Raw genomic sequence first — 24,456 nt, forward strand, 5'->3', positions numbered from 1 at the left:
GACCATGAATTGTATTTTGGAGTACTCTATATATCTTCCATTCGTTTCAGTATATATACACTGAACTCCCTACCCCTGTATGGTATGTTCGCCCAACATCACACAAGCTTTCTCTCGGTCCATATACAGCCCACCACTTCAACTCTTGGTGTCACCAAATGTCACCCCAAGGTTAATCCTCAGGAGAGATGCGAAGGTCCGGTCCCAGCATCATCTGCACCCTCAGCAGTCTCAGCATGTGAATGCCCAGGCACCCCCTCCGTCTGCTTCCTGCTCTCCGCGCCTTCCTCTTCCTTGTTATACTTCTTCGCAACCTTCCGATCCATAAGCTGATCGGTCGTGAGCCGATTCTCCGGCTCCGGTGGCTTCCACTTGCTGCTCTTCCACGGCGGTACACGCATCACATACATCATATCCATCTCCTCAAGTGTCTTGTCCTTGCCCTCGATGACGAAGAAGTAAACTATAATGACCGCGAAGAACAGGCACCCGGCAAACACATATCCATATGCAAAGTCGATATCACCAGTGATAAATGGTGTGAAGAATCCAATCAGGAAATTCCACAGCCAGTTCGACGCAGTCGCCATCGCCATCGCCCGCGCTCGGTACCGCGATGGATACAGCTCGGCCACAATAGCCCACACCATCGGGCCCCACGTCATGGCAAACCCAGTGATGAACAGGCAAGCAAATACAACCATTGCTTTACCCGCTCCAGGCGTGTTACGCGGCGTGTGAACATCAAGTGAGAAGTGGCCCACTGACGCAAATACCATAAAGCAGATGAACATCCAGATCCCGCCTGCGATCAGAGACTTGCGTCGTCCGAAGTGCTCGATGACGTATAGGCCACCGAATGTCGTACCGAAGTTCACTCCGCCCAGGATCATCTGCGTCACGTATGTGTTGTCGATTCCTGCTCCGTTGAAGATAACCGTTCCCTATATCATATTAGGCAAGCTCGACAGGGATTACGTTACATCCTTTTTTTAAAAGAAACACTCACGTAGTAGAAGAAGTAGTTGGCACCGGTCAGCTGCTGCAGAGCTTGAAGCACAACACCAAGTATGATACGGTATGCCATGCGCGGCGCCTGGAACATCTCAAGCCACCCGCGGATCCCGCCCCGTGCCCCCTGCTCGGCATCCAGCTGTTCCTGGATTTCGGCAATCTCATGCACGATGACCCGATGGTTCTCGGGTATACCATACAGTTTCGACATGGTGCGTCGGGCGCGGTCCACACGGCCATTGCGGTAGTCGAATCGAGGACTCTCCGGGAAGAAGAGGATACCAAGACCAAGGACAAGACCCCACAGGAATGTGATCCCGAGTGGGATTCTCCAAGAGGCGGTGTTGTCCATGCTCTCTGTACCAAAGTTGATACAGTATGCGACGAAGATGCCCAGTGTTACGAATAATTGGTAGGAGCTGGGAGAGTGTTAGGGTTATGGTGGGTATATTGTAATATTGACTGTTAGGGTACTACTTACCACACCATCGCTCCTCGGATGTGTCGTGGTGAAATCTCACCCTGGTACATGGGCACCAGCAGTGAGCAGGCTCCCACGCCGAATCCGGTTATGAATCGTCCCATCATGAACTGGTACCATTTTCCTGCTGGTGAGGAGATCTGGATGATCAGTCCGACATGGAGGATGATACACCAGAAGAAGATGGACCATTTTCGGCCAATTCGGTCGGTCAATGGTCCGGCGAGGAGAGCTCCTATCAAGGTACCGATGGAGAGCTGGAAAGCGTTAGCTTTTCTCACATTCATATCCGTTTTTTTTTTTTTCTTTTCTTTTTTCCTTTTTTCAAAGATATGCAACGATATCCACTCACCATGGAAACAATCAATCCAGACCGGACATTGCTAAAACTATACGTTCCATCAGGTTTCAGCTGCGCAAACCGCTGCTTGAAGTTATGCATCTCCAAAAAGCCCGAGATCTGGCCAGTATCATATCCGAAAATGATACCACCAATCGAGACAAAGGCGCCTAGCAACACAGACCTCCAGGTCACCCACGGCACACGCGACTCGTCCATGGTGCTGCCTCTTTTCTCGCGATCTATGATCGCTGACTCTCCCGACAAGTCCGTCAGCGGCGGAGACTTGGTCCCTGTCCCTCCACCGCTAAGCTTGTTGAGGAATGGGATTTTCATCCTGGAGATGGGAGATTGGAGTTGTATACAATATGTAGAATATACAGTTTCATGTGTTATTCCAGATTTGGGTTGGTTAGGGGAGAGAGGATTTAGCGTTAAAGAGGTCCGGAAAATAGGGCTGTGCCCAAGGTTGGCTTGCACATTATAAAGATCTGGTTGAGGTCAAATGTCTTTGCATCGTCATATTGCCACATCCGGAACACTCCTCAGACCTAGTACGATGTAGATCGTCATGCATTGAATGCGCCACCCCGAGGGCAATTGAAGTATATATGTTATATAGATATCACGATCATGGTTACTATTTGGGTATTTATATATGACAGATCTATATATGACAGGTTTACCGTATATTTTCATCCAAGGTCGCATATTCTACCCTATGTTCCATGCCGCTAATACAGAAGCAATAATATCAGACGTATCCGGGGTATCGTCCAGGGAAACCTGATGTGTCGTGGTGCCGACGAAGTCGTGACGTCAACCACCATTTTTCACAGATCATTGGGCTTTATATCTTGCGTGGAGTAAAACTGAATGGGCGTTGTAAATGAAGATGAAAATCAAATCAATTAGATATCTATAGAGAAAAGGGCCTGTGTACAACACCTACATAGTCTCAGTAAGGAATACCATTGGTCATCAGCTGGAACTGATCATAACCCTTAGTAGACACGCTCATGTACGACTTGCGTACAAGTTCTCGCATGTACTCGGCCGCATCGCGCTCACTCTTGTCCAACACAAATCGGTCACGGAAATTCTTCAGAGTCTCAGGCTTGAAGCACGGAAGGCCACTGTCCAGCATGAGGGAGACAATATGGGCCAGCTTCGTGCTATAAGGGCGAGATGCAAGGAATGCCTTCACCACCAACGACTCGAACCACCGGTATGGCTGCGTGTTGGTCGGGTTGTGGGAGCTACCGGGCAAGTTGATGCCCGAGTTGCCGCCCTGGTGATGGGCTGGGTCATGGGTTCCACTCATGACGGCGACCATCTCGGAGGTCAACTTGAACGGCGCGCGCTCGAATCGCACTCCACCAGGCGCGATATCAAAGCAGAATCCAAAGTCAATGTGGATAATATGGCCCGCATCGTCGATCATGATGTTTCCGTTATGTCGGTCCTTGAATTGTAGCAGGTAAGAGATGACCGAGTAGGCGGCCATACTCTTGACGAAGTTAGTGCGCGCTTCTTGGAATCGGATAGAGTCCTCGCCTCCGTATTTCGACACGAAGTAGTCATATAGCCCGTTGACGGCCTCGCGGCCGAGCATGTCGCGAGAAATGGAGTTGGGAAGCACATCAATCACACCACAGCCAGGCGCTGTCGAAGTCACCCGGTAAGGGTAGACCCAAACATCTAGACCAACACTGGTGAAGATACTCCTGAAGGCCGCAATCATCTGCAGGGCGAGCATATCCTGACGACAGTCGTCACCGACCTTGAAGATAGCGGACTGCCAAACTTCATATGTTTCCTGCTCAGGCTCGGAATGATTCGTTAATTGGCGTTGGTGGTGGTGATGTTCACCCGTGTTGGCCTCGGCCTTTTCGGTCAATCGTGGCCTTGTCTTCTGGATTCGGAACGTCGCCATATAAGGCGCCTTTGCGTGACTTTGCAAGGGCTTGCCAGACTTGCGGTCGATACCAACGACTACACCATCGGGGTTGCTGGGAAGGTACACTCCAACTTCCACCTTGATTTTACGCAACTCTTCCTCAATCTTTTCCTTCTTCTCGGGCTTACTTCTCTTGATATAGGGGCGAAGTTTGCCAGAGACACCCGTCACTTCATTGAAGAACGAAAATTCTCTCTCGTAGAAGGCACGCTCCTCATCCGAGAAACTTGAGATCAAGTTATCTAGGAAACGGTCGAGTGTATCTTTGATAGGGTCCGGCTGTTAACGCAGGATGTTAGCCAACGACGATCAAGTTTCGACAACATCAATACTTACGATTTGAGAATCCTCATCCTTGAAGGAGTTGGCCTTCATGTTCCAAATAACCTGGTGGGCAAACAATTGAGACAGCTTGGCTGTTTCGAGGATGTAGCGGTCTACATAACCCAGAGCATCGAAGCGCAGGGCCTGAATCAGTTGTGGCACAAAATAGAAACGAACATCCATCGAATAGCTCTCCAACGCCCGCATGGCATACTGCAAGATATAAGGATGATTACCGTAAGCGGGCATGAAGTATGTGATAGCCTCCGTGGGAGTAACAGGGGCCCAGTATAGCATGTATTTCAACTGGGAACCGACATCAGCGGGCAGGCAGTTATCGAACATGATCTCCAGAGCGCTTGGCTCCTCAATGGCCTTCTCGGGGAAATTGAGTATCAATGATCTAACATCAGCCTGCATTTTGGGCGAGGGGAATCGGGCAGCCATCTGAATAGCCAATCCTGCATTTTCCGCCCAGGCAAGCCGAAGTAAAGATACGGGGCCTTCATCGGAATTCTTGCCTCCAATCGAAGGTATGTGGTGCTTTCGCTCCGGATCTAGGGGGAAGAGCCAAACTCGAAGACGGGATCGTTCGTTCTCCACAAGGATTTGAAGTAGGTCTTCTTTGGCTTGCAAAGACTTGTATGACCCTTGCGCATTGGCAGCGATACCTGCAACGCCTCGTAAAGCTGTGGTCACCTCGCTAAGAATTCTGTCCTCTGCCTTAATCTGCAGGCGATTACCTCCGAAGGACCATCTTGGAGGGTGCTTGAACCAACTCAAAGCAGCAGACAGAATCTGGTCTTTGAGTTTCCAAGATGCACCACTGTTCCGGGGGCTGAGATGCCTCAAAATCCTGAGACCAAGGAGCACAATGCGGAAATGGATTTCACGCGCCAATGGATGGCCCTCGGTCTTAGAAAGTCCGACAACGGTGCTGCCAATCAAGCGACAAAACAGCTGTTGATCTTGCAGATTTCCTAGACGGATAGCATTGAAGTGGCTCTCGAAGAAATGAAGAACTCGCAAGTGCGGTGAGAGGGTATCTTGAGCTTTTTGCTGCATACGAAGCATAAGATCCTTATCAGTTGGCAAAAGTTCAATCTTAGTATGCAGTGGATCAAGGTATTCAAAGGTAGGATCGAACAATCCTTTGCGACGCTTTATGCTTCTCTCCCAGGCCTCAATCACCTCACATAGGATCCGTGGCTCGGTGTTTGGGTTCTCGTGAATGACTCCAAGCCAGAGCGAGACACCAAGCTTGACGGTCTCCTTGGTGAAGATCTGGAAAGGCAGCGCAACCAAGTAGTGAACCACAGAGAGTCGTGGCTTGCTGGTGCTGCAAATAAGTCCCGCGGCTTGCCGAAGGACATCCCTGACCTCCACCAGGGGAATCTCCTCGCCAGCAATGCTTCGTCCATATAGACGAGAAAGTGTGTTTTCCAAGGAATCAGCAGACTCGGGCAAAATATTAACACGAGGCTGTTCAACATAACCACTGCCGTTATCTCCTTTTAAACTGCCGAGAGAGGGTATCTCTGGACGTCGGTACTTCTGGCGTGTCGTGTATAGTGCCATGAAATCAGATGCGACATTAAAGTCGCTGCTTCCATAGCCATTAATGGATCCAAGCCGTGGGTCACTTTGTGGAATAAAGGAGCCCATCTCGAGAGCGAATGAACGTCCTAGCGAAATATGTCCATAACCACCATCATCGTCATACTCGGAAAGATAGGTCTGAAGTAACCCTTTAACATCCAATGGGGCAATGTTCAGGACAGTTGTCACCCAGGTCCTGGCTCGTTCATGGAACCGATTCAGAGTCGCCCTTCTTAGCGCGTAGTTGTCGGGCAATTCGACCTTGACAATGCCCATGGGAGACACCAAGGATGGCTTCCACTCGAACTCATCGAGTTCCCCTTGAAGACATGAAGACCACATGACGGTCAGAATCTCGAGCAAAGCAAAGAGGGAATGTTTTTCGCACAAGGCAGAAGGGCATTCACGAATGATTCTGTCGGCACACTGCGTCGCAATACTTTGAACCCTTTCAATACGATGACAGCAAGCCACTAGGAATCCAGCAAGCTGCTTAGACAGGTACGGGGTCGAAAAGTCATCGTGTTCACCGGAAAGTGTAAGAGACAGGTAACAGGTAACCGCTTTCTCTGCAACAGCATTCATGCACACAACCATCTCCGGAGTGGCCAAGGCTGGGTCAAGGAAATAACTGAGCGTCTTGGTAGAGTCCCCGGAGGAGGCACGGAGGCTCTCGACCAAGACTACAGCGTTAAGAAACACTGCCCTTGAATAGTCTAATTTCTTGATATCAGATTCTCGGCCAGGGAGTTCAGAAATTAAAGCTCTCTTCTGTTCTATGCCTCGCTGCGGTCCCATCCCGCGTCTGAGTACCGTATTTAATTCCACATCGCTCTCCAGGGAATCCATGTGGTTCTCAGCAACCAAAGGGGGAGAATGATGTGCGAGAAGGCGGAGTTCCTTGTAATGCCGTTGGGCAACGCTGGAGCTGAGAGATATTCCATGAATGGCGATATTGAACCAAGCATCTCGGAACAGAGTCAGAATGGCTTCGTCATACTCCCACGCTGACCCGGAAGCTCTGGTAGAACTGTGATTGGAAGACACGAGCAGAGCTAGCGGTTTCAAGAGGGGTGTGATATCATCCGCGGCAAAAATAATCTCCTTGTGTCGCTCATACTCAAAGTCTGGCACATCACCTTTGTTGATGATGCTTTCCAACAAATGGACCAAATAAATCCTGTGAAGCGGTGATGTTTGATCCAAAGTAATCGAGAGGTAAGCCATGGCACATTGAACCGCATCAGATATGGTATTCAGTCCCTTGTTGACGCCATCGAGGTAGATACGCGCATAAAACTTCAATAAAAGCTGAAACTCGGCTTGTCCACCGCTCAAAGCAAGAACGGCCGTTTCCTGGATGATAAAGGCATCGACTGCGACATTGATCTTACCAATCTTTTGGAGAAGCATAGACTGGGCCAATGCACTAATTTTGTCATCGTGGCAAGTAGTCGCGACTGTCACAATGGCATGAATGACATTCCTGTAGGTGATAGTGTCATCTTCGCCATTTGCCGAGAGCGAAGTCTGGCTTGCATTTTTGGGGTATGCCTCGAGGTTCATCCCGGGCCCGGTATGATCCCCAATGAGTTGGTCTTGGCTAGATTGATCTACATTCGTGCTCGGGCTTAGCGCATTACCAAGTGAATAAAGGGTAGTAATCACAGCGTCCTCAGAAAGAATAGTCAGGATCTGGGCGAGGCACCGAGAAGCGACGGCAACGGTAGAGCGAGCCGACACACCTCCCTGGGTCAGGAATTTCAGTAGGCAGCGTCTTCCAACAGATGCACCATTTGGAGACATTCTTGCAAGAATGGCGGTACACTTTAAAACTGTCACAGACAGCTCCACGTTTGACATTTGCTGGGAGTCAAGTAATGTATCCTCGAGCCAAGATAGCAGTACTTCGTTGTTGGTTGCATCTTCACCAAGAATCACGCAGTTAAGGAAGCCTATCAAGGCATGTGCCTTGACCGAGAAGGCAAGGTGCTGCTGCCAAGGAGACCCCACTTGCAGGTAATCAGAACCATCCTCCAGCAGGTGAATTTCCTCACTAATGATATCCGTGACACGCTCGACCAGAGAGATATCCGCCTCGTCATAGCTCTTGGCAATACCAACGCCAGTCATGTAGTCATCCAAGAGTTGTTCGTCGGTCAGACGCTGGAAGCCGATCAGAGAGGCTGCGCATGATTTCACGAAGCGCATATAGCCTTCTTGCACAAGCATGGCGCCTAATGGGCGGCCATGAGCAGCATATCGACGGGTATACTTTCTCCAGTCTTTGAAAGCATGATCCGCGACGTTTGCATTGCGGAGAGTGGACGAAGCCGTCTCTACTGCGATTAGGAAATGCTCGGACAGCATCGCACGCAGATGATCGACAATCCGTAACTTTTCGCTCGCATGCCAAATCAAGGTGTATTCCGCGGAGGCTTCCATAAATCCAACCAGGGAAACTGCGATTGATAGTACAGTAACAGATTCGTGTATAACGCCCTGTCGCCCCGCCTCGGATTTAGAGTATTGGAAAGGTGTGACCGCATTGATAGCCTCGGCGCAGTTGTTCAAATATCCGTGGACGGCGTCGATGGCTGTCTGTCGCAGGTCTGGATACTTAGTTCCCAACGACAAGAGCGCGAGAGCTAGGTTGTTCGTGAGCGTTTCCCAAGGCGAGGGCTTTACACCATGGAGGAAGGGCGACGACCGAAATAGCTGGCTGTGTGATTCCGGCAGGTATCGAGAGAGTTGTAATGCCAACTGAGCAGCGTTTTCTGGATCATTCACCGACGACGCCGCTTTACATAGGGCCAGGAGGACATCTAGTTCCCGGATTCCCTGTCCGAATGTTAGCCCGCACCCACTTCGCTACCGGGTGGTCAGAAGCAATAAAGAGACACACCATTGGAACCTGGGATGTCGGGGCCTGTTGCTTCAAGACCCCATTCAAAGCACCATCAGGCTCGAAAGATGGTCGAGATTGCTCGGCGAGGCGAGCGAGCTCCGATCCATTGGCAGGTGCCTCAACTGCCAACGCAGCGAGCTTTTGGAAAGCGAAACCTCTAATTCCACCAGATAGGCTTTGATTGTCCATTAGCATGATCCTCGACCGTTGAATGATCCCACATACCCGTCCATTGTGAAGAACCTAGGGGCCTAAGGGTTGGGGAATTGGGGAAACCTGGAGAATGAGGTCAGGGGACAGCACGTGTCAATTGCGAACTTTAGGGTCCGAACACTTTTATTTGTTGATGAGAAGTATACTAGTATACTACGATAGTACGTATGTTATAATATTTATAGAATCAAATGGTTTTAGAATAATAATTATATCACTATATACAATATAGTGATATATATATATGTATATGTATGTAAACATAGATCGTTCCTTCCCTGCCTTTGCCAATTTTGAGGCGGAGAGTCACAGGGGAACAGAGAGCTTTCTCCAGACTCTTCCCACTCGAACAAGCTGTAGACTGATTCATCACATATCTTTCTTCATTACTTCTCCTTTTTTTTCTATCTTCAATTGTGTATTTTCTTTAGTGCAGAATTGAAAACGTCTTTATTGACATTCCTACTATTATTGAATTGACCGACAACTATCGCTAATTGGTCTGGAACCCCCTCCAGTCAGGGTGATAACAGCCTGTATTATGGCCCCCCCGTGAGAAAAGCTCGCTCAAGCGAGGAAGGGTACGTCTCACTTCTATTGGCGCCATTCATATGCTTACAGGGATTACTATAGGCTACCGTCGATGCAGATTCGCAAAAGAAACCTCGACGCTCTCAAAGACTCTCGAGTCAAGTCCAACCACAAGACACGCCAGTTGATTTGGACTACTTGCCAACCCCAGTCACCGGTCCTCAATCTGTCGCCACAGAGACTCGGAACGAAATGACTGTCACACCCCCGGAAAGCCCGCACGATACCCATCAACAACTTTCATCCCAACCGGAAGTGTCGCACGCGACTTCCTCGCCACCGGCGTTGGAGGATACTCAGGCGCTTTCACAGTTCGTATATCCACCGAGAGCATTCGCAGACGATGTGAAAGATGAGGACGCCGAGGGGGTCTGGGGCTACCTGCTACCACTGGATGAGAACGGGAATGGCCCACTTGTGTTGAGGAGGCGCGACGGTTGTGGTGAGGATGATGGTATTGCCAAAGCCAAGGGGGAAAAGGCCCAAAAATCCAAGAGCGCCAAGTCACCAGGTGGCTTCTTGGTCGGCCGTCATCCTGAATGTGGTAAGTGATAGCTTGATGGTTGTCGAGTGTCTGTTCTGACCATAGGCAGATCGCGTCCTTGAAATTCCCACAATTTCAAACCGACACTTTCTCATTTTTGCCGAGAAGAAGAAAGGCGACATGGTTGCTGTGCTGGAGGATCTCTCTAGCAATGGAACATTTGTTAATGATGCCATTGTTGGACGTAACAAACACCGGGAACTAGAGGACGGCGATGAAGTTTCGATTCTAAACGAAGCTCGTTTTGTCTTCCGCTACCCTCGTACGCGGGAAACGAATGGTTTCCGTCAGCAATACCGGATTCTCAACCAGCTCGGCAAAGGCCACTTTGCAACCGTCTATCTGTGTGCTGAACGATCTACCGGAGACAAGTATGCAGTCAAGGTTTTCGAAAGGCGCCTCAGTGAGTCTCAAAAGTCACAAAACGACAATGCTCTGCAACAAGAGATTGCGTTGTTAATGGGCGTTCATCACCCCAATCTACTGTGTCTCAAGGAATCTTTTGATGAAAGTGACGGCGCTTATTTGGTACTCGAGTTGGCACCCGAGGGAGAACTGTTTAACTGGATTGTGAAGAGTCAGAAAATGACCGAGGATGAAACTCGCGGTGTGTTCCGTCAACTGTTTGATGGATTGAAATATCTGGTATGTATATCCACAGTCCACATATACAGTACTGGGCCAGCTAATGTGTCATCAGCACGAACGAGGAATCGTGCATCGAGATATCAAGCCTGAAAATATCCTGGTTGCAGACCGGAATTTGAACGTGAAATTGGGCGACTTTGGCCTAGCTAAAATTATTGGGGAAGAATCTTTCACGACAACCCTGTAGGTGAAAGTCTGTCCATATATATGTGGATGATCGCTAACATTTGCTTCCAGCTGTGGTACACCAAGCTGTAAGTCACAAAGTATAGGACCTTGAAACCTCCGGTGTCGATACTAATTTCGCAGACGTTGCCCCGGAGATTTTGCAAGATAGTCGCCACCGAAAATACACCAAGGCTGTGGATGTGTGGTCCCTTGGTGTTGTTCTCTACATCTGCCTCTGTGGCTTCCCGCCATTCTCGGATGAACTGAATACTCCAGAGAACCCATTGACCCTCGCCCAACAGATCAAAATGGGCAGGTTCGACTACCCTTCACCGTACTGGGACTCTGTTGGCGATCCTGCTCTGGACCTAATCGACCGGATGCTTACGGTGGATGTCGACAAGAGAATCACGGTGGATGAGTGTCTTGAACACCCTTGGATGACCGGACAGTACCCGAGTGTCACTGACAGTACAGATGGTCTGACGGGAGCTCTGGGTAAACTGGACTTTTCTAAGCGCAAGTTTCAACGGGAGCGAACCTTGTTGAGCAGCATCAACGATGCTCAGTTCAGTGAGCACGCCGAAGGCAGTGAGAAACCGGTCAAAGTATTTCGAAATGAAGCCGGGAAGCGTGTCCACAACCGACCAGCCAAGGCGTCCCACCGTGAAGTCTCACCAAGTGGCCACCGAGACCCGAAGGATTTCATCAACATTGGGGAGCGTGGTGATCCCACCTTGTACGACAATTAAGGGGTATTCTGGTTTTGTACGACTTTTTTGATTATTCTAATTGACTTTTGCGTGTGGGAATATCATTATCAGGGTGTTCAAAAGGGGATTTTCTGTATTAGGTTAGAACAGGGAAATGATACATGTATTAGTAGGTTGAGAGAGTATAACGTATATACTATGTAGTTACCTACAAGGTACACATAAGTAATCGACCATAATCGACCCTAATAGACCATCCACGGAGCGGGAATCCCTTGACCGGAGTGGCGTGATGGATATAGTATCATACTATGTATACTATTTATACTATTATACTAACTATTATACTATTTAATGCTATGTTAGTTCGGTATAACACCTAAAATCGAATAAATACAGTAAATCGAGGAAATCAAATAAGGAAATAATAAAACAACTTACGATATGTAAATTAACTGGTTGGCCCATCTATTATTCTAGACCATTGTTAGTCCTACTAGTACTAGTTAAGTGGTTAGGTGTGTATGCACTCCGTAAAGGGGCGGGTCTCTCTCTCGCCGAATGATATCGGACTTAATTATTTTCCTCCATGGCTCCTTCGCCTCCTGGATCTTCACTCTCCTTCTCTCCCCCCCTCTCTCTTTGGAATTCAATTGGAGGCTTAAACAAATAGGGTTATAGGGTCATTGTGAACCCGTTTTCTTTTTCGGTTTTTCTTTTCTTCTTTCACCTCTCTCTTTTTGCTTTGGGTCAACATGGGCCTCTTCGCAAGTTTCCTCGCAATCTTCTGCGAGCATTGCTCAACTCAGTCAAGCTACACTTTGGCTAGTGTCGGAGCACTGTCATTCATTGCGCTATCAGTCGTGATCAATGTGTTGCGCCAGCTCCTCTTCAAGAAAGCCCATGAGCCCCCCGTCGTCTTCCACTGGTTCCCCTTTGTTGGAAGTACTATCAGCTATGGCATGGACCCATACAACTTCTTCAATCAGAGTCGCGCAAAGGTATGTCGATCGCAGATGGCTGGGTGGCCCATAGAAGGATTCAATTGCTAATTTGGTGGTTCATCGCTGGCAGTATGGTGACATCTTCACTTTCGTTCTCCTCGGCAAGAAGACCACCGTCTACCTTGGCACCAAGGGAAATGAGTTCATCCTCAATGGCAAGCTTCGTGATGTGAACGCCGAAGAAGTCTACTCCCCGCTCACTACCCCCGTCTTCGGTCGTCACGTCGTCTACGATTGCCCCAATGCTAAGCTCATGGAGCAGAAGAAGGTACGAAGGAATGGATTCCAAACACAAAGCCCGGCTGCTGACCCATGCATAGTTTGTCAAATTCGGTCTTACTTCTGAGGCACTTCGGTCTTATGTTCACTTGATCACCAATGAGGTCGATGACTTCGTGAAGAATTCCCCCGCTCTCCAGGACCCCAAGGGTACTTTCAACGTTTCCAAGGTCATTGCCGAAATCACAATCTACACCGCATCGCGCTCGTTGCAAGGACAGGAAGTCCGTGATCGATTCGACTCGACTTTTGCGGAAATGTACCATGACCTCGATAAGGGTTTCGCTCCCATCAACTTCATGCTGCCATGGGCCCCGCTCCCCCACAACCGCAAGCGCGATGCTGCACAGAAGAAGATGACCGAGACCTATATGGATATCATCAAGGCGCGCCGCACATCTGGTGACAAGAAGGACTCCGAGGATATGGTCTGGAACTTGATGTCGTGCACTTACAAGAATGGCACCCCGATTCCCGATGAAGAAATCGCCCACATGATGATTGCGTTGCTTATGGCAGGCCAGCACTCTTCGTCCTCCACTGCTGCCTGGATTGTTCTACGCCTGGCTACCTGCCCCGAGATTGTGGAGGAGCTTTACCAAGAGCAACTCCAGATTCTGGGCTCTGACCTGCCTCCTCTCACCCACGAAGGACTCAATAAGCTCGACTTGCACGCCAAGGTGATCAAGGAAACCCTCCGTCTCCACGCTCCTATCCACTCGATCATTCGTGCTGTCAAGAACCCCATGCCTGTGGAAGGCACTTCTTACGTTATCCCTACCACTCACAATGTCCTCTCTTCTCCCGGTGTTACTGCTCGCTCTGCGGAGTTCTTCCCTGAGCCCTTGAAGTGGAACCCCCACCGCTGGGATGAGGCTGGAACTGAGACTACCAAGGAGGAAGATGAGGAACAGATCGACTATGGTTATGGACTGGTTACCAAGGGCACCAACAGTCCCTATCTGCCCTTCGGTGCTGGTCGCCATCGCTGCATTGGTGAGCAGTTCGCCTATGTGCAGCTGGGCACAATCTTGGCTGCCTTGGTGAGACACTTCAAGTTCTCCAAGCCTAGCCCCGATACACCTTTCCCCGAGACAGATTATTCAGTAAGTGATGCTCTATTGCGATCAACTTGACATTTGACTAACCATATTCTAGTCCCTCTTCTCCAAGCCTCTGGGTACATCATTTGTTCAATACGAGAAACGTGGAGCCAAAGCATGATCGGAGTTACGTTTTTTTTTAGAAAAGATTCCCATTCAAATTTTGATCACATTTTAATGCCCGGCATTGATGCAGCAAAGGTTCGGACTGAACTTCAAGTTCACCAAGTGGATTTGACCGCTCTCGCATCATGGATTTCTCTTTTTTTCACTTTGAAACGATTTCACTGTATGAATATCTATCTCTTTTTGCGACTTGGAATCGTATGTTTCTCTAAATGTTTACATAGCTCAATCATATTATTTTAATCAGACATGAGAACACTTCACTTATCTCCCACAGGAATGAAAAGAATATGAAAGGAAAAAAGAAATCTTGATTGCAATAGTGTAGCAATAGTATATAGTACAGTTCAAATTTGAACATCCCGGCTCAACAAGAAATATGCAAGATACGCAAAAGTGGTATTTTACCGTTCACATTCACGCCTTCTTTCTCTCGTCCAGCCTCTTCTTGTTCTGAACCTCCCGACGTCGTCGTTCACCACCATCAACCTTCTGTCCCCGCTTGTCCTCCCACATGCCCTCCTGGACCGAAATGGTAGCAGCAGTACCATTGGAACCCTTCAAAGGCTGAAGGAACGGACCCATGGGCTGGCAGCCACGGTGAATCTTCATGTGTGCGAATTTCTTGATCAGGTGCTTTTTACCATACTGATAAGTAGTGGCATCAGGTGCCAGGTTGACAATGGCTTTCACCATGCCAGGTGACAGTGTAGCGGAAGAAGTTTGAACGGCAGGTTGTGTGCCTCCATGTGTCAAGCCTCTGGCATTAAGAGGCACTTCAACAACCCGCAATTGTGCGACACCATCGACCACAGTCTCCAGGTCACCTCCAGGGCCGTACAGTCCGTTCCTGAACTTCTCGCGCTTCCGGATCAGGTACCGTCGCTGGCGGGCTGGCTCAATGCCGGCTTGGCGGAGCTGGTTGGAGTTTAAGGTGAAAAGTTCTTCCCATGAGGGAATTTTGCTCGCCTGCTTGGACATTTCGCGGCCAATCAGCGTGAGGAAGGTCTGGACATCGGGAACGAAAGGGGTCGGAGATGGCACGGGCGAGGACGCATTCTTGTGGAGTGATCGGATGTATTGGTTGGAAATTGCCACAGGCTTGAACAGGCGTGCTGTCAAGCCCAGCGGTGAATTGCGCATTGCCATGAGGCTCATGGTGAAGGTGTTGCGGGTAGGATGCCGCACGCCCCGACTTTGCTAGTAACTCTCGTGCTTCTTTTTTTCCCCCGGGAAAATCAGATTCGTAGTCGTATCGATGAGGGGAACCGTGGGGCAATGGCTCTTTAAAATGACGAGTTTCCAGCAGTTGCCGAGGAATTGGCCGGGTCACTGTTGACTTGACTTGGAGAAATTTCGGGAGTCGCCAGCAAAGTCCAGGATCAACAATACTCCGGGCCTATCCTGGGGGAAATGACATTATAAATGACATCCTCATATTTCGACATTACACCACTGCCTTCACCTTAAAAAAAAGGATATGCTAAAAATGATCTCTTAATATTTACAGTGGCCACCGAATTGTCTGTGGCTGTCTCTTTTTTCTCTTTTTAATTTCTTGTCGCTCCCTAAAGTTTGAACCTTTTGCTTCAAACCACTCTAATCATGGCACTCTCACCCTTTGGCTCACGTTCGCCATCCATGACTGTGCATTCTCCTAATACAGCAATCAGACTGAGAGCTACTGCTGCACAGAAATCACTTACTGGACCGGCGGTTGCAGCAGTGTCAAAGCCTGTGCAGAATGGGGAACGCGAACTCACCGAACAATTGAATATTGATGTCCGGGAACGATATGTCAAAGGTATTTGAGAACATCTGTTATATGGTTTTCTTCTAGGGACGGATATGCTGACAGTGAACCAGATAAGAAAGTAGGAGAAGGTACATATGCTGTGGTATATGTTGGCCACCTCCGACACGATCCATCATCCCTCGTCGCGATCAAAAAGATCAAAGTCAATGCCGAATACAAGGATGGGCTTGCTATGGATGCGGTTCGTGAAGTGAAGTATCTTCAGGAGCTGAAACATCCTAACGTCATTGCGCTCCACGATGTTTTCTCCTCCAAAGATCAAAACCTGAGTTTGGTTCTTGAGTTTCTTCCCGGTGGAGATCTTGAGATGCTTATCAAAGATAGTGATATTCACTACGGTGTGGCCGATATCAAGGCTTGGATGGGGATGCTTGCCCGGGGTGTATGGTGGTGCCATGAGAACTTTGTTCTCCACCGGGATATCAAGCCCAACAATTTGTTGATCGCGGCCGACGGGGAGGTCAAATTAGCCGATTTTGGCCTTGCCAGGTCCTTCGCCGATCCCTTGTTTAACATGACCCATCAGGTCATCACTCGGTGGTATCGGCCACCCGAGCTTCTCTACGGTGCGCGACAATACTCCGGGGCGGTCGATGTTTGGTCGATGGGGATGGTGTTTGCCGAGCTCCTGATCCGGGTTCCCTTTGTGGCGGGCAATACCGACCTGGACCAAACCTCCAAAATCTGTGAAGCGTTCGGCACCCCAACGGAGGAGAATTGGCCCGGGGTCAGCAAGCTGCCCTACTACATTGCTACCGACAAGGCCCATTTGGTGCCGTTGCAAGGACGCGATTTCTTCATGCGACAGTTCCCCACTGCAGGTCCAGTGGGCGCCGATCTGCTGATGTCGATGTGTGCGCTTGATCCGCGCAAGCGCAGTACGGCTGTCCAGTGTTTACGACATAACTGGTGGACGATTGAGCCCCGTCCGACTAAGAATGAAGATCTCCCCCGGAAATCTGGTGGGACTAAGAAGATGGGAGATGATTTGACGCGACGTGGTGGTGAGGTGGATGAGGCCATGTTTAAGAGCGCTGCCCGGCAACTGGATTTCGGTATGAAATAATGACACAATCAAGACCAAATACAATATACAATATACATATATAGAACAAAGAACAGACATGGTAATAATGGTATTGTGAATGCTTTGCCAAGCTTAATCGAGACACTAAGATATGCATGGCATTGGCATCTGCAGCAACTATTGGATTGTCAATCCCGTCAATAATGACAACTTTGGAAGTGGAGAGAGAATCATCGAATCATCCCGTCGGGGAGACTATGGATTTCCCTCCTCACGATCACCAACCTGTCATATTGCACTGTTCACCCTGTTCACCCTATTCGATTAAGTTAGGGCTACAAGCCATATAGAAGCCTGTCTGGATATAAGCTCCCTTGCGTGCCCTAGATATATTCCTTTCTAGTTTGAGAGATTTGAAAAAGAAATTGAGGGTTCTCCAAATAAAGAATGTATAATTTGGTACTCTATCCTTTTTATAGGTGTATAGATATATAGATGTATAGAGGTTAAGATGTCGATGTAGCTATATCACATAACGGGACGTAAATGAGGATCAACGATTAATTTTAATTTTTGGGGCTTCGATGTCAATCTTTGCTAAATTCGAATAGCCGTTATCTTTTTTGGGCTTTCTCGAACAGGAGTTCATCCCAAGCTTCACCTTTAATAGGGAGAGTGACCTAGAGTGACCTAGAGTTACTTAGGTATGCTCCTTCAACCCTTCAGGGGCAACAGGACACACCAGATTTTCTCCATTCTCACAGCGTCGTTTACTTCTGTTGTACCTCGAAGGTTGAAATAATCAGATTGGGCTCCACCTCAAAAATAAAAATAAAAAATAAAAAAAAAGAAGTGCAGGTTTAAACATCTCACCCCCTTTTTCCTTTTCCCGAACCTGAAACCTCCACTTACAACATAAGCCTATCGTTATTGGAAGATGCCCCGAGCTTCCCAGGGAATTTCCCCTGCGATTTACGTCGAAGGTGTGTTTAGTTATCCCCCCTTTTTTTATACTTTCTACCTTGTATCGGGGATCTATGGGAGATGCTATAGCAAGCCTAGGGGGGGGATTAACAGAAGGAGAGAAGGAGAGGAGAGAAGAGGAGAAGAGGAGAAGAGGGGAAGAGTAGAGGAGGAGAAGAGGAGTAATAAAAGAGTAGAAACGTATATAGGCATTAAATAATGTTTAAATAAGGATCTATAGGTATATACGTATATATAACTAAGTAATATAAGTTATAAGTTAATATAAAATCAAATTGGTCTGGCCCCGACACTCTGCGGGGATTAGATGATACGTTTTTTTCCCTCTCTCTTTTTGCATCTTTACTCTTTGCGTCTATCTGACTCTTCTCGCTCTCTCTCCCTCCCTCTTTACCTTTCTACTCTTATCTTTTACCTTGGCCTTTTTCATCCTTTCGGTGATTGCAACATTGCGCGTTTGAATCTGTGAGTACCCGAGACAATCATAACATCACAACGTAACATCACATCACAACATCCCGTGTTATCGTGATGTACATTTGACTCTCCGACTGGCCAAAAACAAAAAATCATAGTGGAATCGTTTTATCTGGTCGCAGTCAAGGGCCCCAGTTCTCGTCTCATTTGGCTAACGTGGGAAAAATGTCACAGGCTCTCAATCCGCCCGCATGGCCATCGCGCTCACTTCCTAAATCTATTCCCATCTCATTAAGAGAGATACAAAGTCGCCATGGCCTCAATGTCAACATTACCACAGTCGCTATCGCGACCAGTTCCAAATCCACCAGCTGGATCATTACCTCCCCTCCCCAACCCTAAACCCAGAAAGTCCACGGGTTCCGACACGCGGGCCGCATCCCCCTACCAAACCTCCAAACTGCGTACCCCATCCAGCCCCAAACCATCCCTCAAGTCACCTCTATCAGCTTCCAACTCAACTTCCAACCTAAATTTGACCCGGTCAGCTTCCGGTGGGCGCACTCCTAGTAGCCCCGACAAATCTTTGCGCCGAACAATCAGCATCGCCTCATTCCCTCAACCACCAAAGGCCAGCAGCCGTCCGTCCACTGCAACATCGCTCTCGGGCATCCAGGGTGCTACTTCTAGTGTACGACCCCAAAGAAGCTCGCGACTGAGCACAGGAACCACAAGCAGCTATCGGAGCTCGAAGACACCATCATTACTCAACGGTAGTGGAGAGGGGAAATTTATATCAAGCGGAGATGCGCGAGACCCAGAGGCATCTCCAACCCACAGTAGAAGTTCTTCCGCCCAGGGATCTTGTTCAACGAGTGCGACGACTTTTGAGGACGCGGATGACGCGACGGGAAAATCAAGCTCGAAGCCAAAGGAGCTCAAAGGCAATGTACTTGTCAGCGTGCGCGTTCGTCCCGACAACAACAGTGGAGGAGAGACCCCCGAAATCATGGCGAATGGTCCGTCGATAGCCGGCAAAGCCTCATCTCATACCGCGGGAAAGAAGGAGGGGATTACTTTTATGGTGAGAATGCTACTGATATCACCTTCACTCACTTACCCGCGTAACTAACTCCGGCGCAGATAATGTCTTTAATCCACAAGAAAACAACGCCAAAGTTTATGATTCGGCTGCCAAACGTCTTGTTCGGCGTGTCATGGAGGGTTATCATGGAACGGTCTTTGCATATGGCATGACGGGAACCGGAAAGACTTTCTCTATGCAGGGAACAGCAACTTCCCCCGGTGTAATCCCGCTCGCAATCACCGACATCTTTTCCTTTATCAGAGAAACCCCCCACCGGGAATTCTTGCTGCGGGTCAGCTATCTGGAAATTTACAACGAGAAGATTAATGACCTCCTGTCCGCTTCCGCTGCCAACGTTCCCGCGGGAGCCCAGCAGGAGGAGATCAAATTGAGAGAGGACAGCAAACGAGGAGTATATGCAACGCCGCTCAAGGAAGAGATCGTCCAGAGTCCGACACAATTACTGCGAGTTATCGCCCGAGGTGACCATGCACGACGAACGAGCAGCACGCAGTTCAATGCGCGCAGTTCTCGAAGTCACGCGGTGGTTCAAATCGTGGTTGAGAGTCGAGAGCGAGTGCCCTCCGGCAGCTCTCAAGATAAGCGCGCCGGGATTGCCCCGGGTGGTGTACGGGTGTCAACCTTGAGTCTGATTGATCTGGCTGGCTCTGAACGTGCAGCTGAGGATAAGGAACGCCGCACAGAAGGAGCTCATATCAACAAAAGCTTGCTCACTCTGGGCACCATCATCTCTCGGCTCTCGGAAAACAAGGATAAGCAAGGCAACCCCACAGACCGCGATGGGAGACATTTGCCTTACCGAGATAGCAAATTGACCAGACTCCTGCAACCAGCCTTGTCCGGTGGCTCGCTGGTGAGTATTCTGTGCACCATTCAACTCACGAGCGCGATCAATTCGCATACCGGTGAAACTCTGAATACCATGAAATTCGCTGCGCGGGCGAAGAATAATATTGTCAGTCATGCCAAAAAGGCCGAGGAGGCATACGGCGGCGGCGGCGGTGATTCAGGAAGTCGGGTACTTCTTGAACGGTACCGCATGGAGATCCAGGCTCTTCGCGGTCAGCTTGACACCCAGGCCAAATCCCAGGCGGAGAAGGAACTCAAATGGGACGAACAGCAGTACGAAAAGGAAGCACAGGCCCGACACGAAGAACAGGTGTTGGAAATGCAGTTGGCTCGGACTGCGCTTAAAGAGCGGATCGAGCATCTCAATCGTCTGATCTTGAGCTCCAAGTCCACCGGTGTCAACAACCATAACAGCCTCTCTGCGTTTGGACGTCTTTCCCGCATGTCTACAACGGATTCGGGTACGCGGTCACTACGTTCTTCTGCCAGCCAATCTACACTGGGTGCCGGCCATTCATCGATCCGACCCATCTCGTTTATGTCTGTCAATAGCAACGATCCCTCGTCAGCTATGCCATACCCAGGAGGTTCGTTTGGCAACGAGGACGAATATGACCTTGGAGAGTTTGGCGATGGCAAGGCCAGCCTGCAACGACAGATCACTGCGCTGCAGGCTGATCTCGGCGATAAGAACCGGTACATATCTACCCTAGAGCGTCGGTTGCTTCAGGCAAGACGGTCCAGTCATTCACGAATGTCGGGGGCTATTAAGCCCGCGAATCCCACAATTGCCGAGCATCCAGATGTCTCGGCTTTGGTTCGTGAGAAAGATATGGAGATCAATGAGCTCCGATTGCAGCTCGATGATAAGGACCGGATGCTTGCTGCGCTTCGATCCGCAGCTCGGCATCGAGACCTGGCTGCTGTGACCAATGACGCACAGTCACCGGAGCTGAAGAGCAAGAATGGATCTACTACCGGAGATGCAGACAGCTTCCCAGGAAACAATGGCTTCATCGCGCAATCTGAGAGTCCAGGCAAGCGCCCTTTGTCTGGTGAAAGTGAAAAGGGCGATGCGGGGAAGAATATGGACGAAGTCTCACGTATGCTGGAGGAAATGATCCAGGGTCGAGCAGAAAGTGGGCAAAGTGCTAAGAACAGAAGCATTGCCAGTGATAGCCGACGAGTATCCTCATCAGCGGAGGTGCCGAGTCTAAACCCAACTGCTGCCTCATGGGATCCAAACCTCAGCTCGCCATTCCGAGGATGAAAGCCCCAAAGCGTTGTTTTTCCTTCTTAATTTTTTTTCCTTCTTTTTTTTTAAAATGCTTTTGCGGAAGCTCTTTGATTTTGTTTGATCTGATACCCAATTCATAGGTTTACTTTCTTGCGCGTGTATTTAATCCGAACTATATTGGAGATCGAGTGTATGATTTTGTTTCTAGCTTATTTTGCCATATGCTGTATAATATATGCCCATAAAAGGTCCACAGGTTATCATAGTAGACTGGTTAAACCGTATACAAAAGAGTTGGATGTATTATCATGAGATGATCTCTAGCTCGCTTTCTCTGTCTTTGGCATAAACATCCTTCCACTGATCCCACAACCGCATCAGCTCCTCCGCATATCGAGAATGGAGTTCATCAATGTACTGATCATCGATCTTGTCGCGGTTCGGCTGCTGCATGACCGGGATTGGTCGACCGACCACAATATTGAGAGGAGTTCGATAGGGCATCAATCCGACATCGTAGTTGAAAACCCCACGTGCATGGAACAGCGGAATTGTGAATCCCAAGGTCTGTTTTACAAGCATCTGCATCTTGTGAATGATCGGGTGCTGATCCGAGTCTACTTGATCATAGAGGTCATTTTCACCAAATGCCAAGACAGGAACCAAATCAGCCCCGGTTCGAATCGCGAGCTTGACAAACCCTTTGCGTCGCTTCAACACGAGACGTAAGGAATTGGGCCGGGCGTTGAGGGATTCCCGAGCGCCTCCCACGACGATCGTGATTGCTCGCCCCATGCCCTCTCCATCTGCGCCTCCTTTAGTGAGGATATTCTCACATGATTCCCGGGAAACACTGGCCAGTCCCATGGCAAGCGCGTATTCTCGGTAGAAAGGGATGCGGAAGTTCGCGTCCAGCGTCAGCAGGGTGTTGGTGATTCCTGGGAAAAGCTTGGAAAATCCCAAAGCTTCCGTCCCAAATGCGGCGAACGCACCATGGGAGATAATACCATGTGGGTGGTATCCAAATATATACTTCTTTGTAGGCGGAAGCGACTCCTCACGGTGAAGACGAGCGGGGAAGTAAGATGCATACACTTTCCAAATAGGAAGTGAACGCAAGAATGGGCTACGTCCCTTGAGATGGCCCGATGTAGCAGCAGTAGAGAAAAGAGATATGTAAACGAGATATGGGACCAAGAGTGGCCAGAACAACGGAATGGCGCAGGTAAAAAAGAAGCTAGTCAGGAATATAGCGATGGTCAAAGTGTGGCATAGCACCACAAATGTTTGTAGACGTCTTTCAAGACCAATATTCAAAGGCGCCCAGTGGATGCTATATGGAGTCAGTTATGGGTGAATTCAAAGAGTTGCCGGATGTGTCTGACCGTTTTCTTCCATGACTCGACTGAGATGTAGACGCCGAGGCACGTCCAGCTGACCGAGTCTCTCCGTTCATTGTTGGATGGGGGAGGAACGACCCTCTGTAGTGACAGAACTCCTGCACAGCTCCCTGTCTTGGCTCGGGTCGTGGCAATGCGTGAGATGCTACAGTTCATGTAAATTGCCAGAGATTATTGGAGATGAGGTGGACCCCCCGGAATCAGATCTCGGTTGAGGATTCAATGCAAGTGAACTGTACAGCTTCCCCGAATTCCAAGCAATCAAGAATTAGGGGCATACGCTAAGTTGTTCAAAGATATGACGTTGGATGTGGATACAACAACCAAGCGGACCCGAAACAGATCGTATTAGGTAATCCATGAGTTTCGGCATTTATATCTTGAGAAGTGTACGGAGTACATAGTATCACTTTTATACTATGTTTAAGATTTAAATTCTCTTTGATTCATAGTAGGATATATCTAGTTCAAGACGGGAAATCATAAAAGGGCGAAACACCAAATAACTCCAGGTTTTTATGTCCAATGCGCTTCAGATGCAAATGTGCATAACCTCTATGCTTTGATCATGAAGATCTGCTTCATGTTAGTAAACCGATCATGGAAAGTAGGTGCTGTATAGCTTACCTCGTTGAGGGACTTGTCGTCCATAATAGCTCTCTTCTTCTGGGCGATGTGGCGTGACCGAGTGACATTCCGCCCCATAGGCCGCCGCTCCCTGGATATTATTGCTGCTACCTTGACTTCTGGTTCAGACGCCTTGTCTGAAGAATCACTCTGCTCGGAATCAGCCTTTCTCTTCTTGGACTTCTTTTTCTTCTTAGATTCTGAGCTGGATTCGTCGTCGGTTTCGTCTCGAGAGCGTGATTTCTTGGATTTGGATTTGGATTTAGACTTGGACTTGGACTTGGACTTGGATTTGCGGGCTGGGGCATCCGATTCGCTTGGGGAGGTTTCGTCGTCCTCGGTAATCTTTGCGGAATCTTTCTTGTCCGATTTGGATTTCTTGGATGTTGCATCTTCGGGGGTTGGCGGGGGGATTACGGCTTCCTTTTCCTGTGCCAACAGTCCACCGCTGACGAACCTGACTTCGGGGAATTTCAGGGCAGCATATCGCGCCAATCGAACATCATCTCGCTTTTGTTCATCCTTCTTCAATTCCACTTCGCTCTTGCCATTGAGTCGGCCAAGCAATCCTTTGAAGGCATCAAGTCCAGTCGGCTCACTCTCTCGTCCAATACGAGCACCCAAACCGAGATTATCGTCCTTGAGGGTGACTTTGATATGGGAAGCACTGGCGGCGGTCAAGTGGTTGGCGTGCGCGGCATCCTTCGCTCCTAGGAGACTTCCAGGAGTCCAGCCCTGAGAGCTCATGATCCGATGCCCGAACCCGGTTGTGGATCGGGTCCATTTGGTGTTGTTGGGATCATTGCCGATCTTGGTACTCCTACTCACGCGTTAGAAGATCATGTGTAAAAGGAGTAGATTAAAAGTCGCATACTTCCGCGGCCCTGCTAAACCCATGGTGACAATATTCGAATCAAACGAAGAGAAGTGTTTGTTGGAGATCGACGAAGAAACAAAAAAAAAAAAAAAAGTTGAA

General features: G+C 49.0%; 10 protein-coding genes across 10 annotated transcripts; 5 read left to right on the forward strand and 5 right to left on the reverse strand.

Annotated features, from left to right (window-relative positions):
- Positions 1 to 179: 179 nt before the first annotated feature.
- On the reverse strand, positions 180 to 2,171 carry N7487_009676 (sugar porter family MFS transporter; the record flags this gene model as incomplete). Its single annotated transcript, XM_056877406.1, has 4 exons — positions 180 to 944; positions 1,010 to 1,433; positions 1,496 to 1,752; positions 1,848 to 2,171. The coding sequence occupies 4 exons, from the start codon at positions 2,169 to 2,171 to the stop codon at positions 180 to 182; spliced, it is 1,770 nt and encodes a 589-aa protein (XP_056725986.1).
- Positions 2,172 to 2,793: 622 nt separating this feature from the next.
- Positions 2,794 to 8,871, reverse strand: stt4 (1-phosphatidylinositol 4-kinase STT4; the record flags this gene model as incomplete). Its single annotated transcript, XM_056877407.1, has 4 exons — positions 8,852 to 8,871; positions 8,624 to 8,801; positions 4,132 to 8,559; positions 2,794 to 4,074 (listed from the first exon to the last, which is right to left on the reverse strand). Exons 1-4 carry the CDS (start codon positions 8,857 to 8,859, stop codon positions 2,794 to 2,796), a joined length of 5,895 nt encoding a protein of 1,964 aa, XP_056725987.1. The 5' UTR covers positions 8,860 to 8,871.
- Positions 8,872 to 9,622: 751 nt separating this feature from the next.
- Positions 9,623 to 11,542, forward strand: N7487_009678 (uncharacterized protein; the record flags this gene model as incomplete). The annotated part of the gene is made up of 5 exons (XM_056877408.1): positions 9,623 to 9,974; positions 10,024 to 10,619; positions 10,675 to 10,805; positions 10,860 to 10,876; positions 10,932 to 11,542. The coding sequence occupies 5 exons, from the start codon at positions 9,623 to 9,625 to the stop codon at positions 11,540 to 11,542; spliced, it is 1,707 nt and encodes a 568-aa protein (XP_056725988.1).
- A 499-nt stretch (positions 11,543 to 12,041) lies between these two features.
- N7487_009679 (cytochrome P450) lies at positions 12,042 to 14,010 on the forward strand (the record flags this gene model as incomplete). Its single annotated transcript, XM_056877409.1, has 4 exons — positions 12,042 to 12,504; positions 12,578 to 12,775; positions 12,828 to 13,892; positions 13,945 to 14,010. The coding sequence occupies exons 1-4, from the start codon at positions 12,259 to 12,261 to the stop codon at positions 14,008 to 14,010; spliced, it is 1,575 nt and encodes a 524-aa protein (XP_056725989.1). The 5' UTR covers positions 12,042 to 12,258.
- A 422-nt stretch (positions 14,011 to 14,432) lies between these two features.
- N7487_009680 (mitochondrial 37S ribosomal protein mS41) lies at positions 14,433 to 15,173 on the reverse strand (the record flags this gene model as incomplete). The annotated part of the gene is made up of 1 exon (XM_056877410.1): positions 14,433 to 15,173. The coding sequence occupies one exon, from the start codon at positions 15,171 to 15,173 to the stop codon at positions 14,433 to 14,435; it is 741 nt and encodes a 246-aa protein (XP_056725990.1).
- Positions 15,174 to 15,656: 483 nt separating this feature from the next.
- kin28 (TFIIH complex serine/threonine-protein kinase subunit KIN28) lies at positions 15,657 to 16,897 on the forward strand (the record flags this gene model as incomplete). Its single annotated transcript, XM_056877411.1, has 2 exons — positions 15,657 to 15,819; positions 15,882 to 16,897. 2 exons carry the CDS (start codon positions 15,657 to 15,659, stop codon positions 16,895 to 16,897), a joined length of 1,179 nt encoding a protein of 392 aa, XP_056725991.1.
- A 1,252-nt stretch (positions 16,898 to 18,149) lies between these two features.
- On the forward strand, positions 18,150 to 18,554 carry N7487_009682 (uncharacterized protein; the record flags this gene model as incomplete). The annotated part of the gene is made up of 2 exons (XM_056877412.1): positions 18,150 to 18,307; positions 18,494 to 18,554. 2 exons carry the CDS (start codon positions 18,150 to 18,152, stop codon positions 18,552 to 18,554), a joined length of 219 nt encoding a protein of 72 aa, XP_056725992.1.
- An 18-nt stretch (positions 18,555 to 18,572) lies between these two features.
- N7487_009683 (putative kinesin family protein (KipA)) lies at positions 18,573 to 21,486 on the forward strand (the record flags this gene model as incomplete). Its single annotated transcript, XM_056877413.1, has 2 exons — positions 18,573 to 19,278; positions 19,403 to 21,486. 2 exons carry the CDS (start codon positions 18,573 to 18,575, stop codon positions 21,484 to 21,486), a joined length of 2,790 nt encoding a protein of 929 aa, XP_056725993.1.
- Positions 21,487 to 21,759: 273 nt separating this feature from the next.
- N7487_009684 (uncharacterized protein) lies at positions 21,760 to 22,926 on the reverse strand (the record flags this gene model as incomplete). The annotated part of the gene is made up of 2 exons (XM_056877414.1): positions 22,839 to 22,926; positions 21,760 to 22,786 (listed from the first exon to the last, which is right to left on the reverse strand). Exons 1-2 carry the CDS (start codon positions 22,907 to 22,909, stop codon positions 21,760 to 21,762), a joined length of 1,098 nt encoding a protein of 365 aa, XP_056725994.1. The 5' UTR covers positions 22,910 to 22,926.
- Positions 22,927 to 23,408: 482 nt separating this feature from the next.
- pxr1 (telomerase inhibitor/ribosome biogenesis protein PXR1) lies at positions 23,409 to 24,418 on the reverse strand (the record flags this gene model as incomplete). The annotated part of the gene is made up of 3 exons (XM_056877415.1): positions 24,355 to 24,418; positions 23,481 to 24,300; positions 23,409 to 23,429 (listed from the first exon to the last, which is right to left on the reverse strand). Exons 1-3 carry the CDS (start codon positions 24,375 to 24,377, stop codon positions 23,409 to 23,411), a joined length of 864 nt encoding a protein of 287 aa, XP_056725995.1. The 5' UTR covers positions 24,378 to 24,418.
- Positions 24,419 to 24,456: the final 38 nt, after the last annotated feature.

This window comes from Penicillium crustosum (genome assembly GCF_028827405.1).
Source record: "Penicillium crustosum strain IBT 35664 chromosome Unknown utg000004l_segment0_segment0, whole genome shotgun sequence".
Lineage (NCBI taxonomy): Eukaryota > Fungi > Ascomycota > Eurotiomycetes > Eurotiales > Aspergillaceae > Penicillium > Penicillium crustosum.